This window comes from Acanthochromis polyacanthus, chromosome 15 (genome assembly GCF_021347895.1).
Source record: "Acanthochromis polyacanthus isolate Apoly-LR-REF ecotype Palm Island chromosome 15, KAUST_Apoly_ChrSc, whole genome shotgun sequence".
Taxonomy (NCBI): Eukaryota; Metazoa; Chordata; class Actinopteri; family Pomacentridae; genus Acanthochromis; species Acanthochromis polyacanthus.
This window is the reverse complement of record NC_067127.1, coordinates 35,703,778-35,728,021: the sequence shown is the minus strand read 5'-3', so window position 1 is coordinate 35,728,021 and position 24,244 is coordinate 35,703,778. Positions and strand designations below refer to the sequence as shown.

Below are 24,244 nucleotides of genomic sequence, written 5' to 3'. Positions count from 1 at the left end.
CTGCAGGACCTTTGGATCCAAAAGAAAAACAAAAAGACTGTCTTTAAGTTTTTAAAGAGGACCAAAGGTAGAAACCAACGGTAGAGACCAACAACAGGAGCAGAAGAAGAAGGCCAAGAAAAAGAAAAAGAGCTTTTGGAGTTGGTTCAAGGGCAACAGGAAGGTGCAGGAGGCTGTTGAGTTCACTGTAGCCTCCCCTTCCTCCGTCTTCTCACCCCTTCTGCCTCCTTCCTCCTCACCTCTTCAACCTCTGTTACCCTCATGCTCTCTATTTCTTCCTTTTCCTTCCATTTTTTAATTTTTCCTATCATTACTACCTATCCACTTCTCACCCCTTCTGCCTCCTTCTTCCTCGCCTCTTCAACCTCTCACCTCTTTATTTCTTCCCTTTCCTTCCATCTTTTATTCTTTCTATTCCCTCTTTCCTTTCCTTTCCTTTCCAACCTCTAAAAAAACTTTTAAAAAATTAAACAAAAAATATAATATTTCTGCACATATGTGTATCAGATCTGAAGACTCCATGTCTGATTTCAGAGATTTCAGGTTTTTGAAGATTCCTAAAATGAGCTGAATTTGAATTATTTTCAGGTGATGCAGCTTCTAAATATTCCAAGGATCATTTCAGAGGAGACTATCTTAAATAATCAAGTTTTAAATGTTTTTAAGAGGATTTTCTTGACAATTTGTTGCCTTTATGAGGCTTCACAGATAATCTAGCATTTTAATTTTCATAATGTTGGTTTTATTTTGGAGTGTTTTATGCTGTGATTAGTTCTGCTGTTTTACTCTGTAAAATATGGTGAATATTCTGTATTTTTATAATATCCTGTTCAGTGTCTAATGGTGATCTAAATTCAAATTCAAAATAATAAGTTGAAAGATCTAGTGCTGGCCACATCAGGGTTTAAATCATTGACCTCCAGACACTTATCCATCGTGCCACTGCTTTCATCTTACACTCCATGTGAATATGGGTTCCTACAATTCAGCCAGTCATATTGTCAAGTGTGACTCTTTATGGTGTTTCAATTTCGTGCTCCATGTGCCCCCTTTTAACTTTGAGCACCTGCCCCTCCAAAGGTCTCTGCATGGCCCTGTCGTTAAGATAAGACCGGTTAAAGTTAAACATCGCAGTAAACCGCCTCCTACTCTGTTGCGGTTTCGCTTATCGGAACCCAATCGCCGAGGGGACATATTTCGCTGTAGCACCCGGACCACAGCACCCACAATGCATTGCGTCCCCGCCAATGACGTATATATAGAGCTGTTGAATCCTGCGACACAAGTTTCCGCTGCGGTGCACGTTCATCGCTCACACTTAGCGCTCTACTTGTAGTTTTGTTTTAGAGAATAAAGCGATCGTCTTTGTAAATATATAATAACTTCTTGCATTTTACTGAAGCAGGAAGCACCGACAGACCGCCAAGATGCCGCGAATTATGATCAAAGGAGGCGTCTGGCGCAACACGGAGGTACGTGTTTACATGGCTACGCTGTTAGCACGATGCTAACCCTCCTAATATAAACCAATGGGGCTAAGTTAGCACGATGCTAGCTGCTCACTTAACGGGTCTTAGCCCGCATAGCCCGTTTAAGTTGTTTGGTGTCGGTGCCATCGTGTCGAAATGCTTTAATAAATATTTGTAAACATGCAGTTTATTCAATTTCTTATAAATATTTGCGCATTTGTTTTTTAAAGTTATCACCGCCGTTAGTAAATGCTAATACAGGCTGCAAGTGAGCCAACGATTCGTAAAAATTTTAGTATTTGCTAGTCGTAGCATTATGCCATGATGTCAGTGGAAAGTTTATCAATGTTTATACGAGTTAAAGGTCTCATGTAGTGACAATCAGTATCAATTGTGTTTTGTTTGCGTTTAAACCTGAAGATAGTGAAAATAGAAGTTGTGAAACTGGCAGTGTTTACTACAGCCATCCATCTACTCACCAAAATTCAGCTGTAAGAGTGAACACAGGAGTCTTCATGCACTGAAAGTTAAACAAAATGACCTGAAAATTGTCCGAAAGAACTCAATACTAGTCCACAGATATTTAAAATATTTTTTAAAAAATGGCTCAGAATTTGTCCAAAAATACTTGCAACTTGTTTAAAATTACCCAAAATGAGTTGGAAATTAGCCTAAAACCACTTCAAAACTGGCTGCTGAGTCTTCAGTGCACTGAAACATGCCCAAGATGCTTAAAAAAGTCTAAAATGATTAAAAATGTATCCAAAGTTTGTCCAAATTGACTTGAAAACTCTAAAATGTCTGAACCATGAACCAAGCTCACCAAATGTTCTGCTGTAAGAGTGAACACAAAAGTCTTCATGCACTGCCAACATCTGAGGACCTGAACACCCAGTGGATTAACGTTTTTGCTGATGACAGTGTTATCACAACAATAAGGAAATCTTTGGGGTTAGCATGTTGTCAGAGCTCTGTATAAACTGTAACACTGAGGGACATTCAGAGATGGTGGAAAACTTTGATTTAAACCAGGAAACCAGGACTGGGTGGGTTACTGTGTTTTCATGTTAGCATCTGTTAGCTTCTCTCTCCTGCTCCGTGTGCTCATTAAACCGCTTTTTAATCCGGCTTTTTTCAATTTCTGTTGTCAGACAGCAGAATGGGTAGACTGTGAAACCAGAAGTCATGCAGTAATTGAGAAATGAATCATCTTTGTGGTATTTTTAGCTGAAAATAAAAGGGACTTTTGGTAATTTGCTGAAAAACTGGAAAAATATGGGCCCTTTCTCATCTGATTGAATGGTTTGATTGGTTCATTTAGCGTATAATGCTGATTAATTTGTGTCTGTGTTTTTGTCTGTTTTTCCAGGATGAGATCCTCAAGGCAGCGGTGATGAAATATGGGAAGAACCAGTGGTCTCGTATCGCCTCACTGCTGCACCGAAAGTCTGCCAAACAGTGTAAAGCTCGATGGTGAGTGTTGGTAATACATTATTTTCTAAATCTTCCCATAAATTAGTTTTCAGCTTGATTGTGGAACCTGTAGAAGTGACATTATCTCTAGTGACAGTGCTACGTTTCGCAGAAATTCTTTCCAGTGCTTTACACAAGAGGTCTAACAATTGAATGATTGATTGTTGACTATTAAATGAATCACTGACAATTTTGAGTTGATTTTAATATTTCTTTATTTTAAAAAAAAAAAAAAAACATTTTCTCTTCTTTAATGTGAATATTTTCTGTTTTCTTCGTGCCTCTCTGAAAGTCATCTGAACTTTGGGTTGTGGACAAACAGTATATTTATCATCTTGGACTTCTTTATTATTATCTGACATTTGATAGACCAAGGGACCGACCGTTTAATCAAGAGTATGATCAGTATATTTTTCCTCAATGAAAGCAACTTGCAGCCCTAATTTGCATGACTGTAAATCTTCTATTTGATGTTTGAAGTGTCTTAGATACACTACTATTCAAAAGTTTGGGCTCAGTCAGAAATGCCCTTATTTTTTTTCTTTTTAAAAGCACTTTTATTCAATGAAGATAGCGTTAAGTGAATGGTAAATCCAGTGCAGACATTGTTAATGTGGTAAATGACATTCACTGATGATTTGAAATCCCTTGTGCAGTTGTTAGCACATCAGTAAAGGTGTGAGTTTTCTCGGGAAACATGCAATTGTGTCGGTGACCCCAAACTTTTGAACGGTAATGTATGTTTGACGGTTGTTTCCTGTCAAATCGCCCATTAGTTGTGCTTAAAAAGGTCAGTTAGCTGCTTGAATTAGGTTTACACACATCACCTTTGTTTCTGTCTGCAGGTACGAGTGGTTGGATCCCAGCATCAAGAAGACAGAATGGTCCAGAGAAGAGGAGGAGAAGCTGCTTCACTTGGCCAAGTTGATGCCAACTCAGTGGAGAACCATCGCTCCCATCATCGGACGGACTGCTGCCCAGTGTCTGGAGCACTACGAATACCTGCTGTATGCTTTTCTTTCATTAAACACACATTTATGCATCTTTTAAATGCAGATATGAGCTGTTTTTTATTAGAGCAGACTATGATCTTATGACATAATTTACAGTACAATCAGGAGAATTTTGTTAGTTGTGTTAAAGCTGCTGCTAACTGGTGTGTTTTTGTGGTTGTTTAGAGACAAAGCAGCACAAAGAGACAATGAAGAGGAGGTGGGAGACGACCCCAGGAAGTTAAAACCAGGAGAAATCGACCCCAATCCTGAAACTAAACCTGCCAGACCCGACCCAGTGGACATGGACGAAGGTAAAGTAACACACTGACATACACACTGATGAGGAGGAAACCTGTACCCTGGTCCTAAGAATGTTTACATTTCTGCTCTCACAGTAGTTTGTTGTTTTTTTTTTTTGTTTTTTTTACAATAGTACGAGCGTTTTTCTCAGTTTTCATTGCAGAAGTTGTTCTGCAAAAAGTCACGTTGTAGTCACCTTCTGGAGACCGGTTCAGATCGACGTTTGGTCTTAGGTAGTGTCTACAGATACAGACCCGTACCCGTAGCCTGTGGCCTACGGATACGGCACTTTCCCTTAACATAAATATTAATGAGACGTGCATGAATATTAATGAGCCGTCTGATGAACGCGCTTTGTGATTGGCTGGTAATCCGACGTACTTAAATATTAATGAGCCGGCTTGGTAATCCGAGTGATGAAGGCGCTTCCGTGATTCGAGGTGAATCTGCGTGCCGAGCCTGTCATGTCAGTCATCTGCTGTTCTCTTTTCTATCATGCATAATGTCTTATAAATATCATTATCTGACTTTTTCACGGACAGCGATTTGGGGGTTGAAATCAGCACTACTATTAAAAATAGCAAAACTTTTTATTCACGTGATCCTGTTCTAATAAAGCACAAACAGCAAACAAAACAAATGGCGGAACTAACAGCCAGCAAACTACAAGTATTTTTTATCTTCAAAAGTAGCGACAGACTATTACATAATAACAGCCTAAACAAAACCCTGACGTATTTTCTACGTCTGTCAACACAGACACTGCACGTCAGTCACTTTAATGTTAGCGGACTCTGTTGAATGGCTAAGTTACATAACCACAAACAAATCTCACAATATCACAGTAAATCGAGTTTGTGGGTTTTTTAAATTCATGCCGAATTAAAGAGCTGCTCCTCACCATTCACGAGTGTTTGTTTCATATTCGACATCCTTAATTTTATCTTGTAAATTAGCGTCCGAAATTAAATGGGAACATTTGCAATGGAGTTCGTCAGCCGCTTCCACCACTGAACGCGGTAAACTAATTAATAGGAACTGGACTTCAAACAATTTATACACGCCGTCTAAAAGCGTAAAAACTGCAATGTCTAAAGTGTGAGAGGAGACGGTGTATTTTTGGTTAAATTATACAATGTTAGCCGTCAAAGTCATTCATATAAACTGCCTGTAATGTGCAGCAAATAGTAGTTAACCGGCGGCAGCTCTTCAGTGACCTTAACGGGTCCGTACCTCTAGTACAGATGCTACGGGTACGGGTCCGTACCTGTAGCATTAACCTTGGTCTTAACCCTGTGGAGCCATTGTAGCGCCACTGCTATGATTCCATGTTCATTTGGGATTGGCGGTAGATTTGAAACCAGATCAGATAGATCCATCATTCTTTTTGCAAATAAAATCTGAGGAGTTAGACTCACATTTCACACATTCACCGGGTCTCAGACTGCTTTTTCATTGCAGTGATGAGTTTGTAAAAACACACAATAAAGTGCGTATTACAAAAGTCTTTATAAAGCAGACGACAGGATACTTGGCAACTTTTTTTTGTTTTTGTTTTTTTTTACAAATTTGAGGCATACAGCTATGCAGTTTCTGTATTTTTGAAATATATGTGGGAAAAAAAGCCAAAAAAGGTTTTCATTTTTTTAAGGTTTCTTGCACTTTTAAGCAATTTGTTGTACTTGTTAAGACATAAGTCAATATATGTGATTTAACTTGGAATATAACGGTTGTATTGATGTAAAGCAAATAAAAATACTCAAAAAAAATTGCACTACAGCATGTAGAAATGTAAACAAAAAGCCCAATGTTAGGTCTTAAAGTGTTAACTGTTGTATTTATAGGAATCAAATCAATAAATGAAGTGTCTGTTTTTCTGTTCTTTCTCTCTGTAGACGAGCTGGAGATGCTGTCTGAGGCCAGGGCTCGTCTGGCCAACACCCAGGGCAAGAAAGCCAAGAGGAAGGCCAGAGAGAAGCAGCTGGAGGAAGCCAGGTGAAACTGCTTTATGGATTCATAAAAGCCACACATGCATCTGAACAGAAACGCATGGAAAGCTGCTGACTCACAACACATAAACAATCTTGTCGACTGTTGCTGCAGGCGGCTGGCTGCTCTGCAGAAACGCAGAGAGCTGAGAGCGGCAGGAATCGATGTGCAGAAGAAGAGGAAGAAGAAGAGAGGAGTGGACTACAACGCTGAAATCCCCTTCGAAAAGAAACCTGCACCGGTACGAATACCGAGACACCAGCTGAGAATGAGTGTTTACGTGCATTTGGAATGAATCTACAGCATGAGCACGGAACGTGAATATCAGCTGATGTTTGTCGTTTCCTTTCAGGGTTTCTATGACACCAGCATGGAGCAGTACGACGCTCTGGAGCCAAACTTCAAACGACTCCGTCAGCAGCACCTGGATGGAGAACTACGCAAGTAAGGAACAGCAAAAAGACACAGTTTAGACAAGATAGAATACATAAAGGACACATACTTCATTACTGGTTTATTTTAAATACACAAAAGGTTCAGCTGAAATACTTCATGGGCAAAACTGACGCACAATTTGAGGTGGCTAACAGGGGCTACGCTTGGTTGAATTACATCTTTTGCTGCAGCTAACGGGCCATTTTTGAATCTATATTAACGTCTTTCAATGCAGCAGTACAGCACGATGCGTTGGCAACACAAAGTGACACAATAACGCTTCCTGCAGTTAAATGGTCGATATATTTACCAGACTAGTAGTAGATGGTGCTGTTGAAGGCAGAACATTTTTTATTTTTCACTGTCACAGCTTTATTCTTGCATATTTAGTGGACAGATTTTTTTAAATGTACTGCAGACAGAAGGAAGATTTTCCTAACCCTCCAAACCTCATGATGGATTTGTAAGGCATGCTATCTTTTTTAAAATCGCCAAAATAATTGCATGTATCAGAGCCAGAAAATGTGAGAACAGATAGAATCATCAAGATTTTCACCTTTCTGACAGTCTGAATGGAGCATGTGTGATTTCTAGTTCTGTCTGGAAAAATCTAAATGTGTAATTTGTGATATTTTTAATGGAACTGCTTTGATTTACATGTTTCATTTAAAAACTTGCACTAAATTGTCCAGATTTTGGTCAATTAGAACTAAAAAGAATCTCTGCTGTGGCTAACTTGGCAAAAATTCTGTTCAGCTGATCTGCAGGCAGCGTTTACCCAGAGCAGAAAGAAGTCACGTTTAGAAACACATGTAAAATGTCAGCAGTTAAATAGAAATATTGTGTGAACAGTATTTGTAAAATACACAAAGTAAGTAATAAAAACTGAAGTTCAGAGGGTTAAGGTCTGCAGCTTTGTGTTTCCATTTATTGTGACTTATTTAATCAGTTGCCAAAAAACAACAAAAACATGACATTAGCATTTTGTATTAGCAATCCACCACTGCTGCTGCTGTTGACGTATCATCAACACCAGCTGACTTTTATTCATGAATGCCGTTGTTTTCCTGCAGTGAGCGCGAGGAGAGAGACAGGAAGAAAGACAAGCAGAAGATCAAGAAGAAGAAAGAAAGCGACCTGCCGTCTGCCATCCTGCAGACCAGCGGAGTGGCCGAGTTCACCAAAAAGCGCTCCAAGCTGGTCTTACCTGCACCTCAGGTAAGCTCAGGAGGAGCCTGCATTCTGCTTTTTGGTGTCTGTTTACCTTCAGGGTGTTAGCTGCTTTTCCTTTCATGTAAGCGGTCTGCAAAGTTTGAAAAACACAGAAAGTTCTGCTTTTTTTTGCCTGAAACTCCTCGTTTGAATGAACAGCTGCCTCAGAATTATTAGCGGTATTATTACCAGAGCGACATCCCTAAACGCAGAGATCTGGGGTCACTAACCGAAGTTACCTGGCTTCAGTTGGGCCAGCTGACCAATCAGAGCAGACGAGGCCTTTCAGAAAGGAAGCCTCAAAGTGGCAGGAGACAAAGAGTGTTTCAGACAGGTTAATAAGAGAGGCTGCAGAAATGAGGAGAAATAATGTTTTTGAACGTTGAAGCATGTAAAAATATTCTAATAGGCCCTAAAAATACAATAATTAACCTGCAAATGTGCAGAATATGTGCTCTAATAAGTCTCTTAGACAGTGTAGTCGACAGTGGTCGTGTTATTCTGGATTTATTTATCGTTTAAATGCTGCATTTAATGTTTTATTTTGACTTTGTTCATAGATCAGTGACGCTGAGTTGGAGGAAGTCGTCAAACTGGGTGTCGCCAGCGAGGTCGCCCGTCAGGCGGCTGAGGAGAGTGAAAGTGGAAACTCGGCCTCCTCCACCCTCCTGTCAGAGTACAGCGTCACCAACACCATGACGACGGGACTACGAACCCCACGGACCCCCGCAGCTCAGGACCGCATACTGCAGGTAAACCACAGAAACATTATTCATTATTATCTATTATCAGTGGTATTTCACAGTAATTGGGGTGCGTTATTGCAGTTAATTAGGTTAAATTGGTCTTTATTAAATGAGGACGGAAATTCAAGGGAGCCCAATAATATATCAGATCTGTCAGAAAATATGATTTACAAAAAAAAGAATACAGTAAAGAGCCAAATGTAGTTCTAATTCATCGTCACAAATTACCAGAGCCAGTACAGTACGAGTAGGATTCAAATGCCAAAAGCCAAATTATCCGTTCCATCAGTGAAAGTGTCATCTGACTGAGACCACAGGGAGGAATGTGGAGAATTAAACTGATATTTAAAAAAATATATATTCAATGTACAAAAGTAACTTCCTGCAAAACAATTCAATGTCAAAATGCAAATTAAAAGAGCGTTTCCTCTTTCAGTGAAAAAAAAGCTGTCAAAAATGAGATCATCCCTCACATTGAGGTTTCACAGGCAACCCAGATTCTCCCTCTTCACCGCAGAAAACCTTCCCAGAAACTGTCCTGATTCTAGAACCCTGTGAGCATTTACAGCCTCATCTTCATTCCAGATCTGGACCCAAACCTTTGTTCTGAACTTGCAGTGATTAAATCTGTGGATTAACTTCCTGTGCACAATGCAAGAACACAGAAATACAGACACCGATATTTATATTGTTGCTTTGTTAAACACTTTTTGCTGTGAAAGTTGCTAATAAAACCAACTTTACTGTTTGCCTCCTGTAATATTCACCATCATGTGTGTTTCTGTATTTGTTTTGTTTTGCAGGAAGCCCAGAACCTGATGGCTCTGACCAACATCGACACGCCTCTGAAAGGAGGCCTGAACACACCGCTGCACGAGAGCGACTTCAGCGGAGTGACGCCTCAGCGGCAGCAGATCCAGACACCCAACACCGTCCTCAGCACACCGTTCAGGTAGTAGAACTGTCACCCTGTACACCGTCCTCAGCACACCGTTCAGGTAGTAGAACTGTCACCCTGTACACCGTCCTCAGCACACCGTTCAGGTAGTAGAACTGTCACCCTGTACACCGTCCTCAGCACACCGTTCAGGTAGTAGAACTGTCACCCTGTACACCGTCCTCAGCACACCGTTCAGGTAGTAGAACTGTCACCCTGTACACCGTCCTCAGCACACCGTTCAGGTAGTAGAACTGTCGCCCTGTACACCGTCCTCAGCACACCGTTCAGGTAGTAGAACTGTCACCCTGTACACCGTCCTCAGCACACCGTTCAGGTAGTAGAACTGTCACCCTGTACACCGTCCTCAGCACACCGTTCAGGTAGTAGAACTGTCACCCTGTACACCGTCCTCAGCACACCGTTCAGGTAGTAGAACTGTCACCCTGTACACCGTCCTCAGCACACCGTTCAGGTAGTAGAACTGTCACCCTGTACACCGTCCTCAGCACACCGTTCAGGTAGTAGAACTGTCACCCTGTACACCGTCCTCAGCACACTGTTCAGGTAGTAGAACTGTCACCCTGTACACCGTCCTCAGCACACCGTTCAGGTAGTAGAACTGTCACCCTGTACACCGTCCTCAGCACACCGTTCAGGTAGTAGAACTGTCACCCTGTACACCGTCCTCAGCACACTGTTCAGGTAGTAGAACTGTCACCCTGTACACCGTCCTCAGCACACCGTTCAGGTAGTAGAACTGTCACCCTGTACACCGTCCTCAGCACACCGTTCAGGTAGTAGAACTGTCACCCTGTACACCGTCCTCAGCACACTGTTCAGGTAGTAGAACTGTCACCCTGTACACCGTCCTCAGCACACCGTTCAGGTAGTAGAACTGTCACCCTGTACACCGTCCTCAGCACACTGTTCAGGTAGTAGAACTGTCACCCTGTACACCGTCCTCAGCACACCGTTCAGGTAGTAGAACTGTCACCCTGTACACCGTCCTCAGCACACCGTTCAGGTAGTAGAACTGTCACCCTGTACACCGTCCTCAGCACACCGTTCAGGTAGTAGAACTGTCGCCCTGTACACCGTCCCCAGCACACCGTTCAGGTAGTAGAACTGTCACCCTGTACACCGTCCTCAGCACACCGTTCAGGTAGTAGAACTGTCGCCCTGTACACCGTCCTCAGCACACCGTTCAGGTAGTAGAACTGTCGCCCTGTACACCGTCCTCAGCACACCGTTCAGGTAGTAGAACTGTCGCCCTGTACACCGTCCTCAGCACACCGTTCAGGTAGTAGAACTGTCACCCTGTACACCGTCCTCAGCACACCGTTCAGGTAGTAGAACTGTCACCCTGTACACCGTCCTCAGCACACTGTTCAGGTAGTAGAACTGTCACCCTGTACACCGTCCTCAGCACTCCGTTCAGGTAGTAGAACTGTCACCCTGTACACCGTCCTCAGCACTCCGTTCAGGTAGTAGAACTGTCACCCTGTACACCGTCCTCAGCACACCGTTCAGGTAGTAGAACTGTCACCCTGTACACCGTCCTCAGCACACCGTTCAGGTAGTAGAACTGTCACCCTGTACACCGTCCTCAGCACTCCGTTCAGGTAGTAGAACTGTCACCCTGTACACCGTCCTCAGCACACTGTTCAGGTAGTAGAACTGTCACCCTGTACACCGTCCTCAGCACTCCGTTCAGGTAGTAGAACTGTCACCCTGTACACCGTCCTCAGCACTCCGTTCAGGTAGTAGAACTGTCACCCTGTACACCGTCCTCAGCACACCGTTCAGGTAGTAGAACTGTCACCCTGTACACCGTCCTCAGCACACCGTTCAGGTAGTAGAACTGTCACCCTGTACACCGTCCTCAGCACATTGTTCAGGTAGTAGAACTGTCACCCTGTACACCGTCCTCAGCACACCGTTCAGGTAGTAGAACTGTCGCCCTGTACACCGTCCTCAGCACACCGTTCAGGTAGTAGAACTGTCGCCCTGTACACCGTCCTCAGCACACCGTTCAGGTAGTAGAACTGTCGCCCTGTACACCGTCCCCAGCACACCGTTCAGGTAGTAGAACTGTCACCCTGTACACCGTCCTCAGCACACCGTTCAGGTAGTAGAACTGTCACCCTGTACACCGTCCTCAGCACACCGTTCAGGTAGTAGAACTGTCGCCCTGTACACCGTCCTCAGCACACCGTTCAGGTAGTAGAACTGTCGCCCTGTACACCGTCCTCAGCACACCGTTCAGGTAGTAGAACTGTCACCCTGTACACCGTCCTCAGCACACCGTTCAGGTAGTAGAACTGTCACCCTGTACACCGTCCTCAGCACACCGTTCAGGTAGTAGAACTGTCACCCTGTACACCGTCCTCAGCACACTGTTCAGGTAGTAGAACTGTCACCCTGTACACCGTCCTCAGCACACCGTTCAGGTAGTAGAACTGTCACCCTGTACACACTCTGTGTACTGATGCAGTACTGAGAGTTTGGATGAAGGTTCAGACACACCAGCTGATTAGATTCTGTCCTGCTGTGAAGGTTGAAGTTTTTTGGTTCTTTCTGACAGAACTCCTGGACCCGGTCAGGGCTCAGAGGGGATGACGCCTCAGGCCGGAGGGGCGATGACCCCACGAGGGACCACGACCCCCGGTTTGACCCCCGGTCGCACACCGCTGAGAGACAAACTGAACATCAACAGCGAGGAGCAGCTGACCGACCCAGCGTACGCTAAACACGTGGTGAGAACAGATTAATATGCATCTACAGTGTAAAAAACAAAGTATGGCAGCAAATATAGTGTGGTACTGTAACATTAAAAACTGTAAAGACGATGAAGGGAATAGAAAATATCTTGAAGTAATTCTGTTTTTTATTCAAGTTAAATCCAGCAAAAGTCAGATTTTATGGACAAACATGATAAAGGAACTACTACTATTGATAAAATAATTATTCTATTGAAAAAATTGAAAAAATAATCATTTTACAGTCCTTAGTGTATATATATATATATATATAATTTTCTTTTCGGTAAATATTTGTAGAATTGCTAGATGATTTTAATTAAAAACAGTGAAAAGAATGGAATTTTTTTAATCTAAATTACTGTAGAAGAAGAATTTATTATTTGTTAGTTGGCAAAATACTTATTTTCGGAGAGATTATTTGCAGTTTTGAGCTGTTTTATGTCATAAAATTATATAAAAATATATAAACTGATACTTTTTTCCTTTAATTTCACCAGTAATAGCATCTAATTTAACAAAAAAATGAAAACCTGTTAAACTGCTAAATGTTCTTTTTACCTCTAGTTTACAATCATTAACATCATATAAATCCTAAATAAATGTATGATGTGCAGAAAAGTAAGGTTGGGTTTTCAGATGTCACAAATTAACAGTTAATGTCTAAACAGTAGAAATCGTCTGTGCAATACCAACACAGCGACGTGGTCCAGTGAGTCCAGATGAGACGGTGAGTTGGTTTCATGTCCAACGTTCTCCTTTTGTTCCTTCCAGCAAAGAGAAAGTCTGCAGCAGCTGAGGCAGGGCCTGATGTCACTTCCTGTTCCTAAGAACGACTTTGAGATCGTTCTTCCGGAGAACGCAGAGAAAGAACTTGAAGAAACGGAGACGGAGACGGGATTTGTAGAGGACTCGGCCGACATCGAGGCTCGCAAGCAGGTAGGAAGGCGGAGTAACACTCAGAACGCTGCTTTTAGATGCTGTGGTTGTTGGAACTTCAGGTATAGACTGAGCGAATTCCCACCACAATTAGAACTTGTAGAACCTTTTTCAGGGGGAAACAAAGCAACTGAGTACTTGTGTGTGTGTGTGTGTGTGTGTGTGTGTGTGTGTGTGTGTGTGGTCATATTCAGAAACATTCCATCAGTTATCCGTTGATTATCAGTGTGGCCAATAATCAGGCAGATATTCAGCATTTTCCACAATATATGTATGGCTTTTTATTAACGATCCCTCCTTGCTTTGGACTCTTGTTGCTACCGTTGATTCTTAAAGTGTTGAATCCTAATCCTCAGTGGAAACAGATCCTCCTGTAAACCTCATATCTGCCCCTACTTCCTGCTGTGGAAAGTTGTGTTGAATAAAGCCTCATCTAACGACTAAACGTTGTATTTTTTTGTGTTTTTCAGGCTCAGCGGGACGCAGAAAGAGAGAAGGAGTTGAAGCTGAGACACACCGCTGTTCAGAGGAGTTTACCCAGACCTACTGAGGTGAGCTTTAATCACACTGCTTCATGATTATTATCAACGCTGACACGTAGTTAAAATGCTGCAGGACGATCTGTGTTCACTCATTAGTGGACAGCCCTTTAAACAGTCCTGGCAGTAGAACCTAACTCTGCGTTTTCTGAATAAAACTGAAATGAAACTGATCTTTATAACCGCTTAAGTCGGTATTCACCTTTTGAACTCCAAATCTGGGTGGTTTCTGTTTGCTCCTGTCACTTTTTTCTTCACTGTGGCTCATTTTTTTTCTGCATGTCTACGGAAACAGAACAATGAAGCAGAGATGTATTTAAAATGTTAGAATGACAGATTTAATTATTTGTTTTACAAGAATGTCAAAATAATTGCAATCAACACATACAACTTCTTGTAGAAATGCTATCAGGTGTCTCCAATCTAACTGATGTTTTAACCACAGGCTGCTCCTCTAGATGCTTTAAACAGACAGTTTTACGTTAATTCTAGCTGTGATGTGTCTCAGGGATGTGTGTTTTAAATTAAGTGATTTTTTTTTCCAGTTAATTAGATTCCTCCAGAAACGCTCTCTCTGCATCCTGAAGATATTTTATTATTTGTTTTTTTTACTTGTTTCCGTACTTGTCTCTTCATTGCACTGCCTGCAGTTCAGCCGGAAAATTCTTGATTTTGATGAAATCTACGTGTTTGTTTTTTTTAAAGCCCCCATAAAGGTTACCAATATTTGAGGAAAGTGTCTTCACGTAGCCTTGATATTTTTCTGTTTTTCTGTTATTTCACGTTTTTAATTTGTTTTCATTTTCATCCAGCACTTCAGCCGAAATGTCCCCGAGTTTTTGCCGTGTGATTATTGGTCCACTGAGTCACTAAAGGCTTCACAGTGGCACAGAGCAGCTCAGAATTTTTAGATTTTTACAGAATCTTGTTTCTCCTCAAACTTTATATTTGGCCACTTTTCAAACCAGATGCATATAAAGAAGCGATTTTGATTGAATGTCATGATTCGAAGCTTCTATTTGGTCACCTTAGCTGTTTCTATACCTGAACATGTGACTGTTTTTATGTTTCCCGGCTGATATCTTTATATCTCATCCTGCAGGTGAATGAGTCGGTGCTGCGTCCGGCCTCCATGGAGCCGTTGTCCGACCTGCAGCTGGCCGAGGAGCTCATCAAGCAGGAGATGATCACGATGCTGCACCACGACTGTCTGCACCATCCCTCGTCCAACTCGGCTAATCAGCCACAGCGAGGCAAGAACAGAGGCCCCGCCTCCACATCCAACAACGCGTCGCACATCGCCTACCTGGAGACACACACCTACAAGCCGGTCAGCACCGAGGACATGGAGCAGGTGAGGAACGACTCAGCAGATTTAAGCTGCAGGACGTTTACAGAAGAGTGTTTGTCGACGATGTCATGTTTTTTAAATGACGTCGTGTTTTTTAAATGACGTGTTTGTTGATGACGTCATGTTTGTTGATGACGTCATGTTTTTTTAAATGATGTCGTGTTTGCTGATGTCGTGTTTTTCAAATGACGTGTTTGTTGATGACGTCGTGTTTTTTAAATGACGTGTTTGTTGATGACGTCGTGTTTTTTAAAAGATGTGTTTGTTGATGACGTCGTGTGTGTTGATGACGTCATGTTTTTTAAATGACGTGATGTTTTTTGATGATGTCGTGTTTTTTAAATAACTTCGTGTTTGTTGATGTCGTGTTTTTTAAATGATGTCGTGTTTGCTGATGTCGTGTTTGTTGATGACGTCATGTTTGTTGATGACGTCATGTTTTTTTAAATGATGTCGTGTTTGCTGATGTCGTGTTTTTCAAATGACGTGTTTGTTGATGACGTCGTGTTTTTTAAAAGATGCATTTGTTGATGACGTCGTGTGTGTTGATGACGTCATGTTTTTTAAATGACGTGATGTTTTTTGATGATGTCGTGTTTTTAAATGACTTCGTGTTTGTTGATGTCGTGTTTTTTAAATGATGTCGTGTTTGCTGATGTCGTGTTTGTTGATGACGTCATGTTTGTTGATGACGTCATGTTTTTTTAATGATGTCGTGTTTGCTGATGTCGTGTTTTTCAAATGACGTGTTTGTTGATGACGTCGTGTTTTTTAAAAGATGCATTTGTTGATGACTTCGTGTGTGTTGATGACGTCATGTTTTTTAAATGACGTGATGTTTTTTGATGATGTCGTGTTTTTTAAATGACTTCGTGTTTGTTGATGTCGTGTTTTTTAAATGATGTCGTGTTTGCTGATGTCGTGTTTGTTGATGACGTCATGTTTGTTGATGACGTCATGTTTTTTTAATGATGTCGTGTTTGCTGATGTCGTGTTTTTCAAATGACGTGTTTGTTGATGACGTCGTGTTTTTTAAAAGATGTGTTTGTTGATGACGTCGTGTGTGTTGATGACGTCATGTTTTTTAAATGACGTGATGTTTTTTGATGATGTCGTGTTTTTAAATGACTTCGTGTTTGTTGATGTCGTGTTTTTTAAATGATGTCGTGTTTGCTGATGTCGTGTTTGTTGATGACGTCATGTTTGTTGATGACGTCATGTTTTTTTAAATGATGTCGTGTTTGCTGATGTGTTTTTCAAATGACGTGTTTGTTGATGACGTCGTGTTTTTTAAATGTCGTGTTTGTTGATGACGTCGTGTTTTTTAAATGTCGTGTTTGTTGATGACGTCGTGTTTTTTAAAAGATGCATTTGTTGATGACGTCGTGTGTGTTGATGACGTCATGTTTCTTAAATGACGTGATTTTTTTTGATGATGTCGTGTTTTTTAAATGACTTCGTGTTTGTTGATGTCGTGTTTTTTAAATGATGTCGTGTTTGTTGATGACGTCATGTTTTTTAAATGATGTGGTGTTTGCTGATGTCGTGTTTTTTAAATGTCATGTTTGTTGATGTCGTGTTTTTTAAATGATGTCGTGTTTGTTGATGACGTGTTTTTTAAATGATGTCGTGTTTGTTGATGACGTCATGTTTTTTAAATGATGTGGTGTTTGCCGATGTCGTGTTTTTTAAATGTCATGTTTGTTGATGTCGTGTTTTTTAAATGATGTCGTGTTTGTTGATGACGTCGTGTTTTTCAAATGACGTGTTTGTTGATGGCGTCGTGTTTGTTGATGGCGTCGTGTTTGTTGATGGCGTCGTGTTTGTTGATGGCGTCGTGTTTGTTGATGGCGTCGTGTTTGTTGATGGCGTCATGTTTTTTTAAATGACGTGTTTGTTGATGACGTTGATTTGTTAGTAATGTTTCATTAATAAACAGGCAAAGGCTTTGCTGGCATTAGAGATGGAGGTGGTGAAGGCAGGAATGGGCCACGGTGACCTGAGCATGGAGGCTTACAGCCAGGTGTGGGAGGAGTGTTACGGACAGGTGAGCTTCTACCAAAGATAAAAAATCACCATCATTAGTCACCATATTTCTCATAATAGTTAATTTTTTAAGCAGAGTTTTGCAGGAAAATAAAATTGCCTGTTTCTTATTTCTTACTTGTTTTCTAATCAAACAACAACCTTCAACTGTGTTTTTCTGACATTTTATATTTATTTCCTGTCTGAACTCCAAACTCTTTCTGCATGTTTTTGATTTCTCCAACATTTTGCACTTTAAAGTCCTGCAGTACTAAGGAAACAGAAAGAAGGAGGGAGAAATGTCTTCTGTGCACAGTGATCGTTTAATTTCTGAATTCATCTATATGCTCAACATTTTTTAAAGTGTTACAGCTATTAGGTCCAAAATTACAGAAAAAGATGCCAAAATAACGCAGAAAATGCCCAAGAATACACAAAAGGATGCTTAAATAAGACAAAAATGACACAAAGGCAAAAAAATGACATGGAAAGATGTTAAAATGACACAAAATGCCCCAAATTCTTGTTTTGGATTCTTCTTTATGTCAAGGAGCGCAGAATTTTGATAGTGCACAAAGTTTATTTTGGTTAATTGTAAAGTCAGACGTGCAGAAAGAAGTGATTTTGTTTAAAAAAATCACGATTGAAAATGTGCATCTGTCTGTTGTTTTTACATGTACTGTCTGAGAAATGGTGGACTTTTGGTGTTTATTTAAAGCTAATCGGCTTTCCAAACCTCCTGCCAGGGTGTGTGCTTCGTCTGCTCTATTGGACCTGCTTCCCTGTGCATTTTAATAAGTGTGTGTGACGGTGTGTGTTCCTCAGGTGTTGTATCTACCTGGTCAGAACAGGTACACCAGAGCAAACCTGGCGTCAAAGAAAGATCGAATCGAGAGCCTGGAGAAGAAACTGGAGGTGAGAAAGCATCGATGCAGACCCTGTATCCTTGGGTTGTTCAGTGCAGAACGCTGAATCCTGTTTGTCTGCAGGTGAATCGAGGTCACATGACGGCTGAAGCTCGACGAGCAGCAAAGCTGGAGAAGAAGCTGAAGATCCTGCTGGGAGGGTTTCAGTCCAGAGCTCTGGGACTCCTGAAGCAGCACAATGAGCTCTGGGAACAGGTAGAGAAATCACTTTATCTGAACACGACTCACCGCAGCAGAGAGAAAAGGGTTCACATGTTCACTGTGTTTATTCTGGACACACTGCTCCATTTTCCTGCTTTCTCAGTTAACCTAATATAACAACTGAGTTATTATTGATCAAGCACAAGTTTCTATTTGTCTGATCATCCTTCTAGGTTTCTATTAACATGTAATTAAAGGTTTTAGCTTAACAGGGAGGTGATTCTGACTGTAAAAGTGATGAAAACTTAAAGTTTAATTTCATGAAAAGTTTATTTTTGCTGCAACATGAAGTCACTCTGTTTATACACCAGATTTAAAAACAGAGCCTGAGTTTATTCCTTCTGAGATAAAAGATCAACGTTACCAATAACTTGGACTCATTCAATAGTAAGACTAATAACCAAAAAATATTTTATTATGCAAATTAATATTCTACAATATTTCATTTTACACATTAACCTACATCTTACAATTAATTATTATATACATTAACCTAATTCATGTAGATTTTACAGCTTAAATATTAAGATCCTACAATATTTCATAATACAATAAACTTAATTTAAGCGTTTCGTCTAAGACCCTACAATATCTTGTAATATAAACCTCACTAATTTAAACATTAAGACCCTACAACATTTTATAATAAAAATAAACCTCACTAATTCAAATGTCAAGATAAGATCCTACAGTGTTTTATTATACAAATAAACTTAATTTAAACATTAAGTCAAAGACCCTACAATATAATTTAATACAGATAAACTTAATTTAAACATTAAGTCAGAGACCCTACAATATTACACAAATTAGCCCAATAAGAATTTTATGACTACAAGAAATAAATGTTAGTTAATGAAATACTTTATTGTATACATTGACCTAATTTACTTAAATACTAAGACCTTACAATATTACACACACACACACACACACACACACACATATATATACATATATATATATATGTGTGTGTGTGTGTGTGTGTGTGTGTGTGTGTGTGTGTGTGTGTGTGTGTGTATAAAAACACCAATGAAGTTTACTATTTTAAATAGAACTAAAACTGTAGACTATTCCAGAATGAACTTGATTGACTTCAAACACTGTAGGGTCTTAGCTTTAATATTCATGATACAAATGACCCTAATTAACTTCATTAAAATATTAGGGCCCAGACCCTACAAATGAACTTTGCTTCACTTAAATAATAAGGATGTGACCCTGCAATACTTCAATATGAAATACAGTGAATCCTCGTTTATCACGGGGGTTACGTTCCAAAAAGAACCTGAAGTCCGTGAAGTAGTCAGCTTTATTTTTTACAGTTATTATACAATACTGCACTTGGGGGAGCGCTGCAGCGGTACTCCTGCCTCAGAGAGCGGGCCGGCTGAATCAATTGGAGCAGTTGGGGGTAGGGAAGGCTCGCGCCGGCGCTCTTCTCCTGGGGAGCGCGGCTGCGGTGGCCAGAGACGGCTGGGGACCACGTCCACTGTCCGGTTGACGGCGGGGAAGAGAATAAGGCTGCTCCGTCGGCTCCGTCTTTCAGGGTGTCTCGCAACATGGAGACCAAGGAGAGAAATGATCCAGCGCTCCACAGCAGGCAGCGCTGGCCTGTATGGCAGAGGAGACGAGGTGCGGAGACTGTTCACGTTGGTCAGTCCCTTAGCCAATCAGGATGCAGAACACAATGCGCTGTTTAAAAAAACTGCCCTAAAAAAATCCATGAAGCCGTGAAAGATGAACCGCGTTATAGCGAGGGTTCACTGTATACCTGGATAATTTGTGTTAGGGCTAAAAAAAAACACGTTATTTTAATATTAAAATTTATCTGACTAATTTATATATTCTGGCAAATATCTACATACTCATAAATTTAACGACTTATTTACATATCAAGGTTAGGTCCCTACAATATTTAAATATACAAATTAACGTGACGATCTGAACGCTCAGACCCTCCAAACTGCACTGCTGAGTTAATTACTGCTGGATAATTGATTTAGTGTTTCTCTGGTTGTCCTGACGGCTGTACATCCTCTAAATGCTGGATGTTTGTGGTTCTGATGTTGTTCCTGTTGGTGTCCACCAGGTGGAGCAGGCGGCCACAGAGCTGCAGACCTTCAACCAACTCAAGAAACAGGAAGACACGGCGATTCCCCGCAGACAAGAGGTAAAAACATCAACACACAGACCACAAAGCGCTGAAATAACCGGCTAATAAATGAGAGTTTAGGGAGTTAAAGGACAATGGAGGTTCCCAGCTTCTTCACTGTGAGAAAAGGTTAATTTTCTGTTATATCACTTTTAATCTTGAAGTTTTGATTCATCTAGTCATCATAAAAGCACATTCAATTCTCAATAATTAACTGAAAGTCTTTAATAAGCAGAAACTGCCCCGTCTAGAAGCCCTGGCTGCAGTTTGAGGTTTAAATAAGTTCATATTTCTTGGATATTTAAGTTAAATGATGTTTTTTTTTTTTGTGTTTCAGGCTCTGCGGGAGGATGTGGAGAGGCAGATGGAGCGAGAGAGGGAGCTCCAGCAGAGATATGGAGAGCTGCTGATGGAGAGAGAAACGCTGATCAACAGCGCTCAGAAATACTAACGACATGCTAACAACACGTTTATTCATTCATTCAAACGCCCGGCAGAAAAACAAACATTTCTGTTTTCGTGTGAACCTTTCATCACAGCAGATGTTAAAAAAGTGGTTTTAAATCCCCCTGATTCTTCCACAGATTAAGCCCCGCCTCCTCAGTCTGAGCATGCTCAGTCGTCCCTTGTGTTTCTGTATTAGTGACCAATAAAGTTTCTTTTAAACAAAAAATCCAATCAGGTCTAGAAGCTCCTCTGTAATAAATACAAACAATGTCTTACTGGAAACTTCTTTATAGAAAAGAAAAACTACATATTTACACAAAAAAAAAAGTTTGGTGGATCCTCAGCAGGCGAGAAAACTCATCCCAGTCCTCCCATAAGCCGTCTGAGGAAGATAAAAGAAAAGTTTAGCAGCGATTCAGACAACAGTAAATTAGAATTGTTTGGATTTTTTTAAGTCTACATCAGGTTCAAGATTTTTTATTTAGGCACAAAATGCAAAACAATTCCAGCTCTGAAATAAGAAAATTTACAACATTATTGAGCAGAAAAAATAAGAACAAAAATTCTTATAATTCAAGACTTCAGTTGGTATTTTCTTGAGGTTAAAGCATGTTTTTAAACAAAAAAACTCTTCATAGAGCTGCATGATTATTCAAATATTACTCCTGATTTTAAAACGCGCCACTTGGAAAACTTATTTCACTCTTTTAGCACTAATTCTTTGTCTTGCACTTGTTTGTGACGATGGAGACTAGAAGCTTCTCTGACCACAGACAAGCAGATGTTCAACCAGTAAAAGACAAATGAAATAAATCTGACAATTCGACGCCTTTTTCTAAACAAATGTGTAATGTGTTTAAAATGACTCAAAGACTGTCCAAAAGAACAAAAACTTGTCCACAACTACTTCAAATTTGCCCAGATTGTTTTGAAACTTGGACTAAACGACTCAAAATTCGTCTAAAATGACAAAGTCAGATTAGGCTATTCTGACTCCTTCTTTGACTGTTCAAAGTTATTCTTGATCTCTGAGCACAGATGACTAGCGGCTTCTACTGGAGCTGCATGGGAGGCATTCAGGGAACATATGGAAATTGTAGTTGTAGTAAATTCAGAATGAGGTCGACTAATAATGTTTTGTCCTTCATCTGAATATAAGAGTAACTACAGTGATTAGTAACTTATCTGGGGTCAATGATATCCTTAAAAATAAAAGATGTAACATACACTTGTTTTCAGGTTAAAGTCCTGTAAGTTCACTTGATTGATCAGTTACTGTACTGAGTGTGTACGTGTACTTACTGTGTGTCTGTAGTTGTACCTCCTGATGGCCTCTCTGATGTGACTGGGCTGAATGGCTCCACTGGGAGGTTCTACTGCAGCCGGACAGCTCTGAGTACACGACACAGTATTAAAAACATCAGAATACAAAAACAATTCAAACGTGTGAAGCAATGAACCATCTCCATCTCTTCATCTACAGATACATTATGCAGAAAACACAAAATGTAATAAATAAAGCAAAATAACACACATGCCGTCACTTGTGTATCACTCCACGTTTTTTAGGAAAGGTTCTGCAAAACAAAGGTGTCTCTGTAAGTGTGTCTAGTTTTGTCATGGGAACATGTGGGTCACTGCAATGTTCAGTTGGTGGGTCTGGACAGACCCCAAAAGCCTCAGGGTGATCAGTACTTTTAAGGAAGGAGGCATTAGGGTTCCCCTCACTGACTCACATGAAAGCTTTGTCTGAAGCAAACTGAAGTTTTCAGCTGCATTGTGTTTGCACGTACGAAAACAGTCACAAAAATCTGTATCATCAAATTCTTTCAGCAGGTAAATTCTGTCTCCTAGCAGTCTTCTTTCTGGTCTTGGTGGTGGTCTCTCAGCCCCACTGATGTAGCAGAGGTAATCCATTTTCACCATGAGGCCTACAGCTTTTACTCTGAAGTTAAACTGCCTCTGCCCAGGTTTAACTGAAGTCTTGATTTAGACCTGGATTAGCTCTAGTCTCCCTTCAACAAATGAGATTATTTAACTCAAGCCTAAGACAGTTCTGAGACTACTTTAATCCACGTCTGAGGAAACCTTTCCATAAAGTCCTGGTTTATGATGCGAGTTAGTCTAGAACCAGATTAGAACTAGACTGGAGTTTAGGTCATGAACCAACGAGCAGCAAACACACCTTCTTCCGTTTCCGTTGTCTCGCCCGGCCGTCCAGGCTGCCATTTCCCTGCATGACGGGCTTAGAGTGGGAGGAGCCTGGTGTGGAAGGGGGCGTGGCCTCAGGTGAGTCTGGATCCTTCTTCACCTGCAGGAGGAAAAAACAGTGAGACACCTGAAATATGGAGCTCAGTGTGTGTGTGTGTGTGTGTGTGTGTGTACCTCAGTGTGTGTGTGTGTGTGTGTACCTCAGTGTGTGTGTGTGTGTGTGTGTGTGTGTGTGTACCTCAGTGTGTGTGTGTGTGTACCTCAGTGTGTGTGTGTGTGTGTGTGTGTGTGTACCTCAGTGTGTGTGTGTGTGTGTGTGTGTGTGTGTGTGTGTGTGTACCTCAGTGTGTGTGTGTGTGTGTGTGTGTGTGTGTGTACCTCAGTGTGTGTGTGTGTACCTCAGTGTGTGTGTGTGTGTGTACCTCAGTGTGTGTGTGTGTGTGTGTGTGTGTGTACCTCAGTGTGTGTGTTGTAGTGGATGTAACTGGCTGAGATCACGTGACTGATGGGGTTGGTCTTAGCCGTCATTTCCTGTTTCACCAACAGAGATAAATCCACGATCTGCAGAAAAAGCAGAACGTGTTTTAATAACAGCATGAAGACACACACAGGTGTAGCACCGTGACCTGACACGTTACCTGGGCAACCGTCTCATAGGCTAGGTAGGACAGGATCTCCATGGCGATGCTGTTGGGCTTCAGCTCCAGACTGCTGCAGTCGAGCCAGTCTCGAAACTTTGAGGCTTTTTTAGCTGCAAACACAAGAAATAAAGGAAAGAGACGAGGAGATGAGAAAGTTTATTAATGATCCGAGTTCTACCTTCACACTGGGAATATTCAAGTCCACAGAGATGGCTCCGGATTTATCATTTTTTATGGACTTTTTCCATCACTACTGACATTTAGAAGGAAAAACACATCTGAGTTCTCTTAAAAACTGACACCAGATCAGTTTAAATCCATCCAGGACTCACAGTACAATGAATAAATCTGTTTTCAGTTCATTTTCTCTACAGCCAAATCTGAGCATTGTTATTATGGATATATTGTAGTTTCATGTCACAAAGAGACAAAACTGTCTCCAAAACTAGTAAAATGATGAAAATGCACGATATTTTCTCCTCGTTTGTGAT

At 41.0% G+C, this 24,244-nt stretch overlaps 2 protein-coding genes and 1 long non-coding RNA gene across 5 annotated transcripts in view; 2 read left to right on the top strand and 1 right to left on the bottom strand.

Annotated features, from left to right (window-relative positions):
• The first annotated feature begins 1,269 nt into the window (after positions 1-1,269).
• cdc5l (CDC5 cell division cycle 5-like (S. pombe)) lies at positions 1,270-22,436 on the top strand. The gene is made up of 19 exons (XM_022212487.2): positions 1,270-1,472; positions 2,839-2,942; positions 3,788-3,949; positions 4,121-4,248; positions 6,133-6,232; positions 6,341-6,467; positions 6,579-6,670; positions 7,735-7,879; positions 8,434-8,625; positions 9,423-9,571; positions 12,144-12,315; positions 13,093-13,257; positions 13,728-13,808; positions 14,899-15,150; positions 17,087-17,194; positions 17,998-18,087; positions 18,162-18,293; positions 20,392-20,472; positions 20,792-22,436. The coding sequence occupies exons 1-19, from the start codon at positions 1,428-1,430 to the stop codon at positions 20,903-20,905; spliced, it is 2,439 nt and encodes an 812-aa protein (XP_022068179.2). The 5' UTR covers positions 1,270-1,427; the 3' UTR covers positions 20,906-22,436.
• Positions 10,615-12,137, top strand: LOC127537453 (uncharacterized). Of its 2 annotated transcripts, none has more exons than XR_007947094.1 (4): positions 10,615-10,721; positions 10,860-10,905; positions 11,320-11,411; positions 12,010-12,137. It is a non-coding gene; the product is annotated as an uncharacterized LOC127537453 (long non-coding RNA). The 2 variants fall into 2 exon arrangements; XR_007947095.1 differs by lacking the exon at positions 11,320-11,411 and adding an exon at positions 11,044-11,135.
• supt3h (SPT3 homolog, SAGA and STAGA complex component) overlaps positions 21,192-24,244 on the bottom strand; it is a 16,863-nt gene continuing 13,810 nt past the window's right edge. For both annotated transcript variants that reach the window (XM_051959702.1, XM_051959703.1), the window contains 5 exons: positions 23,751-23,863; positions 23,569-23,673; positions 23,087-23,212; positions 22,204-22,293; positions 21,192-21,283 (listed from right to left, as the gene is read on the bottom strand). In XM_051959702.1, coding sequence (XP_051815662.1) covers positions 21,242-21,283; positions 22,204-22,293; positions 23,087-23,212; positions 23,569-23,673; positions 23,751-23,863 — 476 coding nt within the window. In that variant the 3' untranslated portion in view covers positions 21,192-21,241. The remainder of the gene's footprint in view (positions 21,284-22,203; positions 22,294-23,086; positions 23,213-23,568; positions 23,674-23,750; positions 23,864-24,244) is intronic.

Excerpts from the sequence above, each read along its gene's own strand:
- cdc5l (XM_022212487.2), top strand. The coding sequence starts at position 1,428 with ATGCCGCGAATTATGATCAAAGGAGGCGTCTGGCGCAACACGGAG. Across the intron at positions 15,151-17,086 it reads GCACCGAGGACATGGAGCAG|GCAAAGGCTTTGCTGGCATT; the intron begins GTGAGGAACGAC and ends ATTAATAAACAG. Across the intron at positions 17,195-17,997 it reads GGGAGGAGTGTTACGGACAG|GTGTTGTATCTACCTGGTCA; the intron begins GTGAGCTTCTAC and ends TGTGTTCCTCAG.